This window comes from Indicator indicator, chromosome 1 (assembly GCF_027791375.1).
Source record: "Indicator indicator isolate 239-I01 chromosome 1, UM_Iind_1.1, whole genome shotgun sequence".
Taxonomy (NCBI): Eukaryota; Metazoa; Chordata; class Aves; order Piciformes; family Indicatoridae; genus Indicator; species Indicator indicator.
This window is the reverse complement of record NC_072010.1, coordinates 83727315-83744905: the sequence shown is the minus strand read 5'-3', so window position 1 is coordinate 83744905 and position 17591 is coordinate 83727315. Positions and strand designations below refer to the sequence as shown.

The following is a 17591-nucleotide window of genomic DNA, read 5'->3' as shown; positions in this document are numbered from 1 at the left end:
GGATATTAGTAAGAAATTCTTTACAGTGAGGGTGATTAGACTCTGGAACAGATTGCCCAGGGAGGTTGTGGATGCCCCTTCCCTAGAGGCGTTCAAGGCAAGGTTGGATGACACCTTGAGCAACTTGGTCTAGTGGGAGGTGTCCCTGAACGTGGCAGGGAGGTCGGAACAACACGATCCTTTCCAGCCCAAACCATTCTGTGATTCTATAGATCTATGAAAGAGGGTGCACTGAAGTCAAAAAGATGCAGAATTTAAGTCAAAATGGCATGAGGCACAAACTGCTGAAATAATGCTTACGCTTGTTGGTTTGTTTGCTTTTTTTTTTTTCTTTAAACAAAGTCAGAATATGGTTTGTAGAAGAGAAACATTTCTATTGTACTCCTTTCCTCAAACTTCAAACTCCCATTAGGTAGAGTTAGACTGGATGGTAGAAAGAAATTCTTTACAGTAAGGGTGGTGAGATGCTGGAACAGGTTGCCCAGGTTGGTCAGGGATGCCCCCTCCTTGGAGGTGTACCAGGCCAGGTCAGACGAAGTCTTGAGCTACCTGGTCTAATGGAAGGTGCTCCTGCCCATGGCAGTGGGGTTGGAACTGGATGATCTTTAAAGTCCCTTCCAACCCAAACCATACCAGGAATCTATGAAGCTGTCAGGTAAAACAATACAGTTTTCATCTGCTGAAATACAATTTAGAGAGCCTGAAGTAGCTATTTTCATTCTGTGCACTCTATTACTATGTTTGAAAATCTCTCCAATCATCTCACAAAAAAATGGCCCAAGTAAATGACAGTAAATATGCTAACTGCACCTTCTTCAAAAACTGTTTGCTTCACAACAGACATCTTTGTACCACCACTCTTACCCTCATGCAGCAAATGAAGTGGGTAATTGGAAAGAAGAAAGAAACTCTAGCAACTACATACAGTTCCTAAGACAGTGTTTGATAGCCTATAGCAGACACTGTCTGAAAAAATTACACTGAAACTGGCTTTAATTTATTGCTAACTGTAAGCAAAACCAGAAGTAAATCTGGATTTCATACAACAAAATAAAACCTGTTTACATAATGTCACCATTTATGTCAAATTTCCCTTACCATAAAAAGTTCTTATTTCTTTTGCAACACAATGATTTCTACATATACAACAAATGGGATATTAAAAAAAAAAAGAAACTATAGGCTGAGTGATGATGAATTGCTCCAGGGGTTCTGGTAACAAAGCATCTGCAGTGAAAATGTTCCTTTACGTGCTCACAAAATCAAAACACAACAAATGTTCATCAAAATCTTGAATCATAACCGAAATAGTTCAGCGTATTTTGCTCCTTTGGGCAAACAGCTCCAAGTCTATTAAAAACTGGATTGTTTTTACATACTTAAAAAAAAAAAAAAAAAGTCCTTATACATTAAGCCAAATTTAAGTCACCCTATCAAACACGGGAGACTGAATAGCTATAATCATTGCTAAAAATTAGGAAGCAGCATACGTATAAATCAAACATAACAGCAGTGACATTTACAAGAATGTAGACATTTCCCTGCTTCTACCAACGCTTTCCCCAACTGTGAAACTATATTGCAATCCTCTGAGCTCAGATGCAGACAGAACAGCAGGGATTCAATCCTCCATTCACTCCCTCTCTCCCTCTTATTCCCTATTATCTCCTTTAAAAAGGGGAGACTGAAACCAGCAATGTGGTTTTTTTTTAAAAAAAAGATATATCACACAGAACAAAGTAATTGCCACAACACCGCTGTAGCCCTTCCCAAAACAAAACTCCAGGTTTTGCACACAAAATGCAAAAAAATCAAAATAGTAGATCCTGAAAATATTAGTTTTAAAATACTAAGTAATTCAAGTATTAAACCTCCCTTACTGCCCACAAAGAGCACACAAAGTGGGCATGAAAGCCCTATTATTAAAACTGAACCACTGCAAATCAAGAATCAATTAATTTTTCTGAAGAGGCTTCTCAGCATCCAGCTAACATCATCATCACCTTATGCTAACATCCCTCAAAAACGGGAATGTTGTTTTGCTCCATTTCATCACTCGTGAAAGCTTTAAGTCAATACCCATCATGGTTCCTACACTTTTAAGAACTGAGGTAGGGAGGTCAAGCTCAATCCAAGTAACAGGCACTTTCTCTCTGCCAGAGGCAAAACTGCATCTTGTAAAGCTCTGTGAATAAGTAATGGCAAGGAAATCAACGTTTTATGAAGGGAATGCACTTGGTTTTAAAGGTCACAAAGTGACAGATAATCACAGAACCACGGACTCACAGAATGCCAGGTTGGAATGGACCTCAAGGATCATCTGGTCCAGCCTTTCTAAGTAACAGTAGAGTTGAAATGAGCTGGCCCAGCACCCTGTCAAGATGAGTCTTCAAACTGTCCAATGTAGAAGAATCCATTGCTTCCTTTGGGAGATGATCCAATGTCTAACTGTTCTCATGAGGAAACATTTTCTTCTGGAGTCCAATGGAATCTCCCCAGGAGTAAGTTGTCCCCATCACCCCTTGTATTTTTCATGTGACTGCTTGTAAAACAGGAGTCTCCATCATCCTGGTAGCCACCCTTGATGTACTGGTCCATGGTAATAAGGTCTCCCCTAAGCCTTCTCTTCTTAAGGCTGAACAAACCCAGTTCTCTCAACCCTTCCCCATATGGCAGGTCTGCCTGTCCTGAGCACACAGTGGAACAAATCCAGCAAATTACTGACTGATCTGCAGGGTCAGTGAATTCAAACAATAAATATTTCTGCTCCTTAAATAATTAAAAATGTCAAAACACAATGGGCTGCAGACAAACAATGTTAAGAATGCAGACAGGCCAGACAATCTACTCATTATTTAAATATTTCACTTACCTATCCTGTGATTGCTCCTCATACATTCTTTCTTTTCCTTCTTTGAAGAGCCTTATAGCCCGTTTGGATTTTTTCATGAGGCTGTCAATGTAGATTTTAAAGTATTCATTCTCACTGAGCTGTGCAAGTTTCTGGTTGTCATCATATTTGCCCAGGATAAGTCGCAAATGTTGGTAAGTGTCAGGTAAAATGTCAAGTATGTAAGGTGGGCTATTTTTGAGTTGAAGCTTTGGGTTTTGGCACAATCTTACCTACAAGCAAAAAAAAAAAAAAAAAAAAGAAAAAAAAAAAAAGAAAAGAAAAGAAAATGTAAAACCCAAGAAATACATTGGGGCAAAACCTGATCTGAAATCTTAAAATTTATAGACACAAACATACTTCTCTAACCTCCAGGCACAAAGACTTAAATCCTGCTTTATTTATATTCCATGAAATCCCAACAGTCTCTAATGTCAAAGGATGTAAAATTTAACTGAATCCTGTCACATCTATCAAAAGCAAACAAGCCTACTTACACAGTTCAGGCTTTGTGTTTAAAGAAAGAATGTCTTTGCCTACCTACAATGTGCTATGGAGTATATTATGAAAATACAGCATGAAATTAATGCCAAGAGCAGTAGTTTTGTACAGACCTGTTCGCCTCAGGGGAACTTCTCTATGGATGTTCTAATGTCTACTAAGAACTGACCTCACAAATTACTTTGTCATCTGCTGGCTCTCTCTTTTCTCTATCCAACATCCCCAGTATCAATCCATGATGGGGGGGGATTGATGAGATTGAGAGCAGCCCTGCAGAAGAGGACTTAGGGGTGCTGGTGAGTGAGAAACTGGCACGAGACAGCAATGGACACTTGCAGCTCAGAAGGCAAACGGCATCCCAGGCTACATCAAAAGGTGCATGGCCAGTAGGTCAAGAGAGCTGATTCTGCCCCTTTGCTCTGGTGAGACCTCACCTGGACTACTGTGTCCAGCTATGGGAACCCCCACACAAGAGGGACATGGACCTTCTGGAGTGGGTCCAGAGGAGGCCACAAAGATACTGAGAAGGCTGAAGCTTCTCTCCCACAAGGACAGGCTGAAAGAATTGGGTCTGTTCAGCATGGAGAAGACTTCCAGGGAGACTTTGTAACTACATTTCAGTATCTGAAAGGGACCTACAGGAAGGCTGGGGAGGGACTGTTTAGAAGGGCTTGTAGTGATAGGACAAGGGGCAATCATTTAAAACTGAAGCAGGGCAGATTTAGGTTGGACATTAGGAGGAAGTTGTTCACAATGAGGGTGATGAAACACTGGAACAGGTTGCCCAGACATGTGGTTGAAGCCCTGTCCCTGGAGACATTCAAGATCACACTTCATGTGGCCTTGGGCAACCCAATCTAGTTGGTGGTGCCCCTGCTCACTGCAGGGGATTGGAAAAGATGACCTTTGGGGGTACCTTCCAACCTGATGCAATCTGCAAACAATACAGCCTCTCAGAACCTGTAGGAATGTAAATTTTAAATGTAAATAAAATGAAATCTAAATAATTTCATGCACACATGAAAACGGTCTGACCAACATGAGTGGTTCAAAAGCTACTACCTACAAGAGACAGAAATTAAGTCATTCACAAAGACATATCATAATCCAGGAATGCCAAATATTATAAGCTCTGTTTTCCAGCCATAAACCAGGAAACAAAACATTATCAACTCTTAGGTTTTCCAGTTCATGGCTGCAACAGAAGAAGACATCTCAATGGATCTGGAATGATCACATGCCTAAATGGCACAAAAATTAATTGAATAACATATACTACTTAAAAGAATTAAGCTTCAGGTGAATTGAACACCTTGATTTGAATCTAGTCTCCACTGCAAATGTTTCTGAAAGAGGAGAATACTGGTTTTGTCTCCTGAACACACACACACACAAAAGGCACCAACACATTGGTCAATTTGAAGACTCAGCTTCACAGAGTGCTGGGCCACATCATATCAGCTACATTATCATGTAGAAAGGTTGCACCAGATGATCCTTGGGTTCCCTTCCAACCTGCCATTCTATGATTCTGTGAAGGTTGGTGTAATTATCTCCTGGCTACCTGCATCCACTGGAGTTTGTTGTGCAAGGTTCTGCTACAGAAAGCAGAGGAGGTGGAAACTCATCAGTAGATTGAGTTCTGTTGCACTGAGCTATCCAGGCCCAGCTGAAACACAGCAGAGAGACACCTTCCAGGCATGTGTCTGCAGCTGTACATATGCAAATATTTTAAAAAAAGAAGTTCACATGGTGTAACACTTTAATGGGTATCACTTAGAGATTGCCACCTCAAAAGAATGCCAAAGTCACTCATATACAATGTAACAAGGCTGTAAAAATATCTTAATACCACTGAATGTAGATTCTTAATCCCTCTAATGTGTCAACTTCAAAAAAGTGCAGTCTGGAGCATTTGTCAACCCAAACTTGTATGCTGTACCATCCAATTCTCTCAACTCAAAGCTGTATCCCTGATACTGATCCTTCCTTCAATTTCAAAATCTACATCATTAAGGAATTCGCTGCCTTAAGACTGCTGACACTAACAGATGCTCATGAACCACAAACAGCAAAGCAAACACAGAATTGTTTGTTCCCCCTGGACCATACACACAAAAGCACACCAGATTTAGTGCAGTCATAGTCAGAAAAGTGAAGACAGAGGGCTCAAAAGCCAAACACTAACAAGTGTTTAAGCAGTCTAGCATTATTAGACCAGTGCAGACTCAGTAGTACTATAGAAACACTGGCATCATTCAAAACCAGTACTTAAAACATGACACCTTCAATAGAATCACAGATTCAGAGAACAGTAGGGGTTAGAATGGACCTCAGGAGACCACTGAGTCCAACCTCCCTGCCAAACCAGTCACCAAGGGAGGGTCACTCAGGAACACATCCTGATGGACCTTGAAAGTCTCCAGACAAATAGATTCCACAACCTCTCCAGGCAGCTCCTTTCATTTCATCCATCCATTGTTAATTTTACAGATTCACAGAATGCATCAGGTTGGAAGGGACCCCAAAGGTCATCTTGTCCAACCCTCTGCAGTCAGCAGGGACACCTCCAACTAGAACAGGTTGCCCAGGGCCACATCAAGTGCAATCTTGAATGTCTCCAGGGATGAAGCCTCAACCACATCTCTGGGAGACCTATATTTTACTACCCTCACTATGAAGGGCTTCCTCCTGATGTCCAACCTAAATCTACCCTGCTGCAGTTTCAAACCACTGCTCCTCATCCTATCACTATAAGCCCTTCTCAACAAACAGTCCCTACCCTGCCTTTCTGTAGGACCTCTTCAGATACTGAAATGTAGCTATAAGGTCACACCAGTCTTCTCTTGTCCAGGATGAACAGCCCAAATTAATTTCTATTGTTCTTTCACCTGCTAGACCAAGCACTGATCAGGAACCCTTCTGATGTTTTCTACAACAGAGTTCATCTCATAGAGAAATTTGCAATCTCAGAGGGAAACAAAAAGACAGCAGATGGATGCAGGTAAATATGAATACATGAGCAGAACTCTATACAACATTCTGCTCAACAGTGTTCAGCAGGGCACTAGCAGTTAAGTATTTCTAGATGCAAACTGGAAAGTTTGAAACCAAGCTCTAAAATTACTGGTTCACAGAATTCCTCCTAAATTGAGGAAAATGCTGGACTAGAACAAAGTAAAGCATAAAGATATCTAGTTATCTCTTCATTAGGTGATGAAGGCTGGAACTGCAGAGAGACTTGGAAATTGAAACCAACTTGTTTATACTTCAAGTGATAAAGAGAAGGTTATCAGGATAAAGAAAAGGACAACACAGTGCAAGTCATGGGTTAGGAGATGCCTGCAACAGTATTCTCAAAGAAGAAAGGTTGGATATAATGACATTCTTTCAAGGTCAGAAAAGCAAAGCTGAACTCATTGATATACAAAACAGCAAAGCTTGGACAAGAGATTCAGGTGAATGGATTGATCTCAATTTTTAAAAAAGCAGTTCAAGTAAAAGAGTTGCCTGAGTGAAGGCAGGATGATGGTGTTACCCTAGAAGGCCAAGAAAAGAACTAACAAAAGAGACTTATGTAGGAGATCAGAGAATCATAGAATTGTTTTAGCTCAAAAACACCTCTATGATGATCCAGTCCAACCATCAGCCTAACACCACCATGGCCATTAGACCATGTCCCAAAGTGCCATGTCCATATGTTTCTGGAACACTTACAGGAACCATGACTCCACCACCTCCCTGGGCAGCCTGTTCCAATACCTGACCACTCTTGCAGGAGAGAAATTTTCCCTAATAATCAACCTAACCCTCCCCTGGCACAATTTCAGGCCATTTCCTCTTGTTCTATCACCTGATACTAGGAAGAAGAGACCAACCTCCACCTCACTCCCGGCTCCTCTCAGGGTGTTGTAGAGAGCCGTGAGGTCTCCCCTGAGCCTCCTTTCCTCCAGGCTAAACAACCCAGCAAGATCAAACATTTTATTTTAGTTATGATAAACTTCATCTGACAGACAAATTTAAGGAGATTTCAGAAACATGAGCATGACTTATGTCATGACCCGTGATCTATTACATATGTAGAAAGATCTTAAAGTCATCCATACAGCAACATACAATTTTTTTTTGTAGAAGCATTGGAAAAAAATGGAATCTCAAAGACAAAAGTGAAAACCTTTGTGGGAGAAAAAAAAAAGAAGATATTTTTCATTTGAACTTTTGTTCTCTGTAATTTCTGATTTAGTGAAAACTTGAAACAAGATTGATATTCTTCCCAAAAGCAACTACAGATGACACAAATCAATATCATTGATTAGGCCACTGCAACTTTTTGGAGCAACATGCACAAGGAGAAAAGAAAAAAACAGGAAATAATAAAAAAAAATATTCAGGGAGAAAAAAAGTCAGCAATGAGAGCAGATCTCAAGCAAATAAGGCTGCAATCATTTTGAATTGCTTATGTCTCCTAAATTAAATTTGATGATGAAAGAATTAATTCTCTTTCTGGTATCTTTTCAAGCAGACGTGTCAACAAGTAGAACATAAGTGTATTCATATATATATTGGAAATACCATTAAAAGTACAGAAAAAAAATGGAAAAAGCAAATTGTTTATGCTTGCACATGTATTTTTAACAGTCCACTTTAACTACACAAAAAGTTCTAAAGAAGATTTAGTTTCTCTCTCAGATGTTCTAGAAAGTCTCCTTCGGTCCAGTATTCTAACATACACGTATCAAAACAGGATCCTGTGGTCATCATGGCTTCAGCTTCTGCTGACTTTACAGAGATGAATACAGAGATAAAATATAAAATAAATAAATATAGACATAAAATGTATAGAGATCAGAGAATGGCTTAGATTGGAAGGGACCTTGAAGATCATCTACTTCAACTCCCGGCCACCAGCAGGGATGCCTCTCAACTAGACTTGGTTCCTCCAGGCTCCACCCAACCTGGCCCTGAACATCTCCATTGAGGGGTTACCCACAACCGCTATGGAAAACCTGTTCCAATGTCTCGCCTCCCTCATTCTGAAGAACTTCTTCCTAAGATCCAGTCTAAACCTAGCCTCTCTCAGCTTAAAACCATTCCTCCTTGTCCTATTGCTAGACACAATTACTAAAAGTCCCTCTCCAGCTTTCCTGTAGTCTCCCTTCAGGTATAGGAAAGCAGATAAAGATGAATTTATAAATGCAGCATCAACTCCAAAAGAAGCCTTTCACAAATTAATACAAAATATTCCTCTACAGTACAACTCAATTTGCTGTAAAAATGCTATCAATTTCTTTGTCAGTGATCCAGTGAAGCAGTACAAGGTTTTCTTCTCTTTTATTATAGAGTACACAAGGTTTCAGTCCAAAGGAAGTAAGTTTACAAAGAGATGGCTGGTAAACCATATGGTTTCCAGAGTCAGGATGTCCTGACACATACCACAGCAGTTCACAATTAAAAGCAAGCAATAAGAAATGACATCTGCTGACGCAGAAGATATACCAAAGCAGCACAAATGGTGTATATACCTTTCTTCAAAACAACTCAAAACAAAACAAAGAAAAACCCCTACCAAAAATAAAGACCTGCCTATTGCACTTCACAAAGGAACCCACACCAACACTTTAAAGAGCAGGCATGAATCATATCATTGTGTGATTTGTGTATCATTATGACTGGAAGTGAGCATGTATCTATATATTTAGCATGCAGTCTAAAAAAAGAAAAGCAGTCAGTCAGCAAGTTAGTTTACTTCAATGAGAGACATTTCTTAACTAAGACAAACCTAAGCTCCTTTCACTGACTCACTCACTCAGGGAAAATTTAAGTATTTACTCCATAAAAACAATGGAGTGCAATTCTGATTGTGAAGAACAAAGGCACTACTCTAACCTACCAGAAACAGATTTTGAAAGAGTTAAGGCAGGAACTTCCAGACAAGATTAGGGTCTAGTGTGTATGGAGAAATACTCAACCTTTTCTTCCCAACAGCCCACTCACTCATATAATTAAGATCACAGAATCATAGAATGGGTAGGGTTGGAAAGAACCATAAAGATCAACTATTTCCAATCCCCCTGCCATAGGCAAGGACACCTTCCACTAGAACAAGCTGTTCAAGGCCCTGACCTTGAGCAACTTCAGGGAGGGGTTATGTACAACCTCTTCCCGGGCAGCCTGCTGTCCTAGTCTCACCATTCTCACAGACAAGACTTTCTTCCTAACATCCAGTCTAAATCTCCCCTCTTCCAGCTCAAAGTCATTCCCCCTCATTCTATCACTACAAGCCGTTGTAAAAAGTCCCTCCCCAAATTTCTTATACGCCCCCTTCAGGTACTGGAGGGTATAACTAAAGTCAAAGATCTTGGACTCAAGTCAAATATCATACTTTTTTACTTAAATTGCTCAACCTGTCCAACACCCAGGGAGAGGGCATCCACAACCTCCCTGGGCAACCTGTTGCAGTGTCTCACTGCCCTCACAATAAAGAATTTCTTCATCATCATATATTTGACTTAAATCTAAGATCTTCGACTTAAATTACAAGGCATTATTTCATAGCATTGAGATAAGAATAAATGATACCTATTTTATTTAAGGGATACATTTCCTACAGAAAACTGTATCTTCTAGTCACATTTTAAAGTAAACAATAAAGCTGAATGAATGCCCTGGACTCATTTGACAGAATAACTTCTGTTCAAGCAAAGTATAGCAGCCTAATACAATCTGTTTAAACACATCATGCTCATCAAAGACAATACAAAGCAAGTAACACAACTAAAAAAGAGTAAGTATCTAATGAGTAGAACATCTGTTGAACACGGTTTCCAGCTGCAGTGAATGGATGAGAACAATCGGAGCACCAGTGCTCACACACTTTCAAAGATAACTTTAAGCTGTCTTTTGAACGAGTCAAGAAAGTCAAAGCAAAGGCTGACACACCACAGGCAGCAGAATGGTAGATCTGCAATAAGTTACCACAATTATCCAGAAAACACCACCACACAGTCCTACCAACAATGAATTCTGAAAAACTTAAATCAGGGGGAGCCTCAGCAGGAAAATGGATGGACTCTCAACTCTTTTTCCACAAACAATATATATGCAGGACATCAAACTTCCTATCAAATTTGACCACAGAATCACACAGGTTGGAAGGGACCCTCAAAGGTCATCCTGTCCAACCAGCCTGCAGTCAGCAGATCAGAATGCCCAGGGCCACATCAGGTCTGATCTTGAATGTCTCCAGGGATGGAGCCTCAAACACATCTCTGGGCAAGCTGCTCCAGTATTCCACCACTCTCATTGTGAACAACTTCTTCCTAATGTCCAACATAAATCTACCCTGCTCCAGTTTCAAACCATCGCCCCTCACCCTATCACCACAGGCCTTCTAAATAGTCCCTCCCCACCCTTCATGTAGGCCCCTTTCAGATATTGAAATGCTGTTATAAGATCTCCCAGGAGCTTTCTCTTTCCCAGGCTGAACAACTCCAAGTCTCTCAGCCTGTCCTCATAGGAAAGGTGCTCCAGCATTTTGATCATCTTTGTGGCCCTCCTCTGGACCCTCTCCAACAAATCTATGTCCTTCTTGTGTTGGGGTTTCCAGAGCTGGACCAGGTAAGGCACTGAATAATACCATGGTTATGATTGATAGATGTTTTTTCCAGGTCCTTTGTGAAAGAATAGCATATAATTCTATTGGACATTGGAACAGACATGTGTGGGCATGGCATTTTGGGACACAATTAGTGGCCACGGTGCTTTTAGGTTGATGGTTGGACTTGATCTTGTAGGTCTTTTCCAATCAAAACAGTTCTAGGACACTACTAACTGACTTGGTAGGTTGCACATTAATGCAACAATACCGTAAAATGTTGCAAAGAATAACCAACACATATAACTTCAACTACCTGACCTACATACTCATTCAGATGCTGCTGAAAACTTGGATACTGACAAATATTAATTTCAAGAAAACCCCATTAGTAAGTTACAGAAGTAATCTGGCTTTTACTCACTAAGTCAACAGTATGAGCTATGGAGACACACTTTAATTTGCTCTTAGGTAATTATAAAACAGCTAATCAAACTACCAGCCCCATTTATACACTCAGAGTCAACAACTGGCTGGGTCATGACTGAGCACCCAGCATTGATAATCATCCTGATAGAAAAATAAAATTATTTTCAGACCCAAGTCATAAGGAAAGTGATTGAAAGTCACTGAAATATTCTTGTTTGGAAAAAAAGAATGTGTCACATTTTTATCAGCTTGAAACAAACAATAGTGAAGAGTGCACAATAGTACTGACACCTCTAAACAGCCTACATAGTAAATTAACTTAACTGCTCCCATGTTTACATAATAGGCATTCTCCCCCAAAGTAACCATTCTTTCCCAAGATAATCATTATCCTCTAACAATAATTCATGGCTGGCTTCTGGATTTTAAAAAACATAAAGTTCAGAATCTCAGGGAAAAAAATAGGAAAAAAACAACATGCAATTAATGTGTAGTTTAAAAAAAAATTAAAGAATTGTTTTCAGCAATATTTATTTATACAATGTGAACTTCCTAAAATACTTCCTAAAGTATATTTCTATTATGTATATTTCTAGTATATTTCTAAAATACTTTCAGTACTTCAGTCTAAATTACTAAAACACTTTCTAAAAAACTTCATGTTTTAAAAACAGTAATTTGCTTGCTAAAAGATCAGATATATGGTCAGCTTGTTTACAGAGTGCACTGGAAAGCAGGGCTAGCCATCCATACCATAAAAGGAATATTATCCTTTGCATTGCAAAGAAATTAAAACAAATATTTTTGGGTTTTAATGGGAAATCTACTGTTTGCCCATGAGAAAAGCAGCAGGGAAACTGGACACTATGCTAAAATTCATATAAAAAAAACAAAACACCACCCCCTCCACACACACCAAAAAAGAACTACCAGTAAACCTGACAAAGTACAGATCTCAATGGATTAAGTATAAAAAGGAAGATGCAAATATAAGCTATAAAGATAGAAAACAATTCAAATCCACTGATTATTTACAGGATTATTTCTTATTATCATTCCCTGGAGCTATGCTGCTTACAGTAACTTTTACAAACAGGGCTCTAACAAGAAGTACTATCCCAACCTTCTGTTCTGCTAAAAACCTCTTTCAAAACCTTTATTTTTATTGTTGTTTTGTTTGGTTTGTTGTTTGTTTTTTTTTTTTCAAATTGGCAACAGAAGATCTCCAGAGCTCTCTTCCAACCCCTGACATCCTATGATCCTGTGAACTACAGCCTGTTCCAACGGCATGGAAAACAAACATGACCATAAAATCTGAACAATTCCAAAGTGTAACATGCAACTAATGCTACAGAAAGGTGTTTGCATGGTATCTTAGTAGCCAGAACTTTTATGTACATCATAAAACAACTCTCGTGGCCTCATTCTTGTAGATTATTTGTAGTATTGGTTAATGCCTTGTTGTTGAAAATAAATACTCGATACAGAAAATCTGATCTGCCAAAGAGGAAGCTACAGAATGAAATGAAGGAAAGGTAAAGAATAGCAATTTTAAGACAGACAGAAAGGTAAACCAGGAATTACTGAGCTCTGCTCCTAGCTTTTAAGACTATTCTTTTTCTTTCATCCTCTGATCAACATAACAGCTTTGCTTTGTTTCCATCCTCCCTCTCCCTAGCATCTTTAGAATTGGAGAAAAAAACTTTAGCTACCTGACTGCAGCAAAAGAGATGGTTATCACAGCTATTAGAGTTAAAGAATAAGTGACAAAAATGACTGTTATTACAACAAGTATAATAGGCCTCAATCTTAGCATGGGTGGCACCCCACTGACTTAGCAGAGTCTACCATCTTCACTAGGTATTAATTCGATCAGTGACCCACCACAGAAATCAGGAAACACTCCAGAAATGAGATATGAAACAGCAGTCAATCAAGTAGGTTTCTATTTCTGATTTTAATCCCTGCTTTTGATCTAGGCAGAGGAGAAAATGACCTTCCAGTGCCTGCTGCCACATAAGGCTACGAGACTCAGATTTGTTTGCCAACATATTAAATTTGCTCAAACACATCCTTTCACTCTAAATACTAAATGCTTAAAAACTCAAAGCAGCAAGCTACAGCATTCTGACACTATGACATCATCCTGTCTGGTATACTTTAATAGAATTTGAAAACAAAATTTGATTAACTGAGGGCAGCTTAAAGAGAATACATTAAAGATCCAAATTGAGGACACTTATCCAGTAAAATGAAAAAATATCCAGCCTTTTGAGTGACTTTTACTGTAAGGCTGAGGGAGCTGTGATTGTTTAGCCTAAAGAAGAGGAGGCTGAGAGGAAACCTTTTTGCTCTCTATAGCTACCTGAAAGGAAGTTGGAGTGAAGCCAGCATTGGCCTCTTCTCCCAAGTAACTAGTGACAGGACAAGGGGTAATGGCCTCAAGTTGTGCCAGGAAAAGTTTAGGTTGGATATTAGGAATGATTTCATTACAGAAAAAGTGGTCAGGCATTGGAATAGGCTGCCCAGGGAGGTGGTAGAGTCACCATCCCTGGAGGTGTTCAAGAAACAAGCAGATATGGCACTTCAGGACATGGTCTAATGGCCATGGAAGTGTTGGGTAGAAGGTTGGACTTGATGATCTTAGAGGCCTTTTCCAACCTTTACGATTCCATATAGCTTTGTAAATGGTCTGACACAGGGAGAAATTAAGCCATGCATTCCCCATGTGGTTTCAGCAACAAATCAAATTCATGGTTTCCAAGCCAAAAACTTCCCTCTGCTGAAGAAAAGTTCTTCCAAGTATTTGTACTTGCAGGTAGCATTGTAAGATGCTCACTGTTCACAGCATCTTGATCATTAAAAGAGAAATGTCAACATAGCCTTTTGTGAGGGAAACCATTTCCTTCAAGGCTGGGTTTTAAGTTTTTAATCACCATCAGAAGTTACGATGGAAAAAGGAATGCATATAAGGACTCAATCAAATACTTTCAAATTACCTCTTTTCAAGCTGTACTATAATCACCATCATGTCAATAGAACTACTCATGAACTTTAAGAAATGTTAAACATCTGCATTTTACAAGTGCCACAGGAAAAGTAAACAACTACATAATTTATGAGGAATCACTGAGTTAAAAAGTCCTAAATATCTTGCCATACAGATCCAAGGCTGACAGGGAGTAATCCTCACCCCCAGCAGGCTGAAGAGGAAGCTCTCACATTACCTCTGTAACTTACTAATGTGGTTTCCTTGAAATTGACAGGTCAGTATCCAAGTTTTCAACAGCATCTGAATGAGTATGGTAGTTGAAATGATGCATATGCTGATTATTCTTTGCAACATTTCATGGTTTTGTTGCATTAATGTGCAACCTAACAAGTCAACTCATAGAATTATAGGATTGTTTTGGTTGCAAAAGGCCTCCCAGATGGAGTCCAACCATCAACCTAACACCACCATGGCCATTAAACCGTGTCCCAAAGTGCCATGACCATATGTTTCTTGAACACCACTCTAGGCAGCCTGTTCCAATACCTGACCACTCTTGCAGGAAAGAAATTGTTCCTAATATCCAACCTAAACCTCCCCTGGCACAATTTCAGGCCGTTTCCTCTCGTTCTATCACCTGATACTAGAGACAAGAGACCAACACCCACCTCACTCCATTCTCCATTCATGGAGTTGCAGTATCACTTCATACGCAAAGCAGAGCGCCTGCATCTCCTCAACAGTTCTCCATGGCATAATTAGACTGTTGCTGTCATTGGCAAGAAACCCTTCTAGTCATTCTACCATCATACCAGCTGACATTTTGTATAACACTAAACAAAATCTATTAGGCTGGTGCAGAGGACTAGAAGATCTGAAAAACTATGATCAATCCCCGCAACTTCCTGGAAAATGAGTTTCAGTACAGTGTATTTCTAGTTTCAAAATGAAGAGTAGAAGTACTTAAAAAAAAAAATCATTAAAATGCGGAACACACTTAAAAGTTAGGCGTGCCACACTAATCTGTTTACTAAACTGACAGGAGTGACATCTCCCAGTCCCCACGCACATTCCTAAAAGCACAAACGTATCCAAGTTGCCATTGAGAGCGTGTCTCACAGGACAATTAGTTTTAACTGAAGTCTCATACTTTCAGAGGTCTTGTTTGCACACTAACAATGTGATCTAAGACGAATCACAGAATATGTGATTACAAGTCTAAGTTAAGCAGCTTTTCGTTAGGACAGCTCTCCAAGTTTGAGTCATTTTAAAGGATCTGAAAATAACAATAGCCTAAGGCAAACACACACATTTGTTTTCCTTCCACAAACCAAGATTAAAAAAAACATAGCCAGAGACCATAAGGAAAAAAAAAAGACAAATGGTGCTTAAATAACCTAAACCATAAGTCCCCTTACTTCTTTTACTTGTGCCTGAGGAGATTTAGGTTGGACATTGGCAAAAATTTCTTCACTGCAAGAGTGGTCAGGTATTAGAAGAGGCTGCCCAGGGAGATGGTGGAGTGACCATCCCTAGAGGTACTCAAGAAATGTGTGGACACATAATTTTGAGACATGGTTTAATGGCCATGGTGGTATACGGTTGATGGTTAGACTCAATCATCTTAGAGGTCTTTTCTAACTAAAACAATTCCATGATTCTGTGATTCCCAAGGCACACTCACATAGCAGTTAGCAGTGCAGGAAGCTCCTGTTTCCCCAGGGGTACCTACTTAAATCATAGAACAGAATCATAGAAGTGTTTCAGTTGGAAAAGACCTCTAAGATCATCAAGTCCATTCTCCATTGTACGGATTCACGAACACACAGAAACACTCACCACTTTGTCCATAAGCTTCCAGGTCTTCTCCACAGTCCTCCGGTCAGCAGCAGCCTGTTTGGGGGGGCCCACAGCATCCTGAATGGCATCAATGAAGCCCAAGATCCGTCCCTTGCGTGGGTTCCGGCCGTTGACGGAATTGGCCATCTGGGTGTCAACCTGGCCGCAGCGACAGAGAAACTGAGATTCAGAAGGTGCTCCCAAAAGATCTTGTTTATCAGACAGAGGAAACGCTTCCTTCTCCCCGGGCAGGAAAGGGCAAGAACAGGGCATGTCTAAGAGCAAGTTTAACTGTTGATGACCAACAGCGCAAACCCACCTGGCCCCAGTTTACACCGGCAAAAGCGACCCCGGATTTACTGCCAACAGCAGCAGGCGGGAGGGAGAAACCCCAGCCCAAGAGCCTGCCCGAAGGCCCGACCAACCCCCGCACCGCTCCCCCTGCCCACGCCGGTCCCTTGGTGCCGACGGGCAGCGGGCACATGCCCGTCAGCAGACAACAAAAGCGGAAGACGCGGAGCGGCCGCGCCGCTGAGGAGGGGAGGGGGAAGGAGGAGCGGGAGGAAAGGGCAGCCTAGGCGGCAGGCAGGGACCGGCAGGGCACAACAGCGCCCGGGCAGCGGAGGCAGGCAGCACACAGCTGGCTCCCGGAGCACTCATACGTACGGATTAGCACCGAGAGCGGCTTTATGCCAAAAATCGAGAGGAGCCGAGGAGCCGCCGCCGTGAACAGCCGGGAGCGGGAGTGGGGGGGAGGCTTCTCAGCCCCCCTGCAGCGACCACTTTTCCCCATACTCAATCCGGAGCGAAGCGCAGGCGAAGCGTTCGGTCAGCCGAGCCTCTCCTCCCTCCCTCCCGCAGCAGCCGCGGGTTTCACTGCCCCGACAGGCAGGCACATCGCAGCGCATCCCGGTCCCGGCCGCCGCCACAAGCGATTGCGGCTCCGCACACCCGCAGGACTCTGCCCTGTGGCACTGCAGGAAAGCACCAGGAGCTGCTGCCCCACCACCCGTATCGCCCTGCCCGCTCGCTGGCTATATGCGCGGTGTGTGGATAGAGAAAGAGACAGAGTCCTACAGACACATGCAAAGAGAGATACAGATATATGCACACGCACAGCTCTGTTTGTGGCACCGCTCGCAGCCCCCGGCAGGCTCTGGACTCCCCTCACTCCTAGAAAGTGAGGTTGGCTCCCCGCTGGCGGCGGCAGCAGCAGCGGCCCCGCTGCTCCTCCTCCCGCCCCCTCCCCGCTGCGCTCTGGCGGCTGCTGCTCCGCTCGAAACATGCCCACCCCACAGCGGCACAACAGCCAGCACACCGCACATGCGCGCCAGGAGGGGAACGGC

At 41.5% G+C, this 17591-nt stretch overlaps 1 protein-coding gene across 4 annotated transcripts in view; it reads right to left on the bottom strand.

Annotated features, from left to right (window-relative positions):
- The window catches only part of CBLB (Cbl proto-oncogene B), a 121241-nt gene extending 104837 nt beyond the window's left edge, over positions 1-16404 (bottom strand). For 3 of the 4 annotated variants that reach the window (XM_054387400.1, XM_054387485.1, XM_054387573.1), the window contains exons 1-2: positions 16246-16392; positions 2873-3123 (exon numbers count right to left, since the gene is read on the bottom strand). In XM_054387400.1, the coding sequence (XP_054243375.1) occupies positions 2873-3123; positions 16246-16392 (398 nt within the window). Of the gene's footprint in view, positions 1-2872; positions 3124-16245 lie in introns of all 4 variants that reach the window. The other variant, XM_054387654.1, reaches the window with a different exon arrangement.
- Between the last annotated feature and the right edge of the window lie 1187 nt (positions 16405-17591).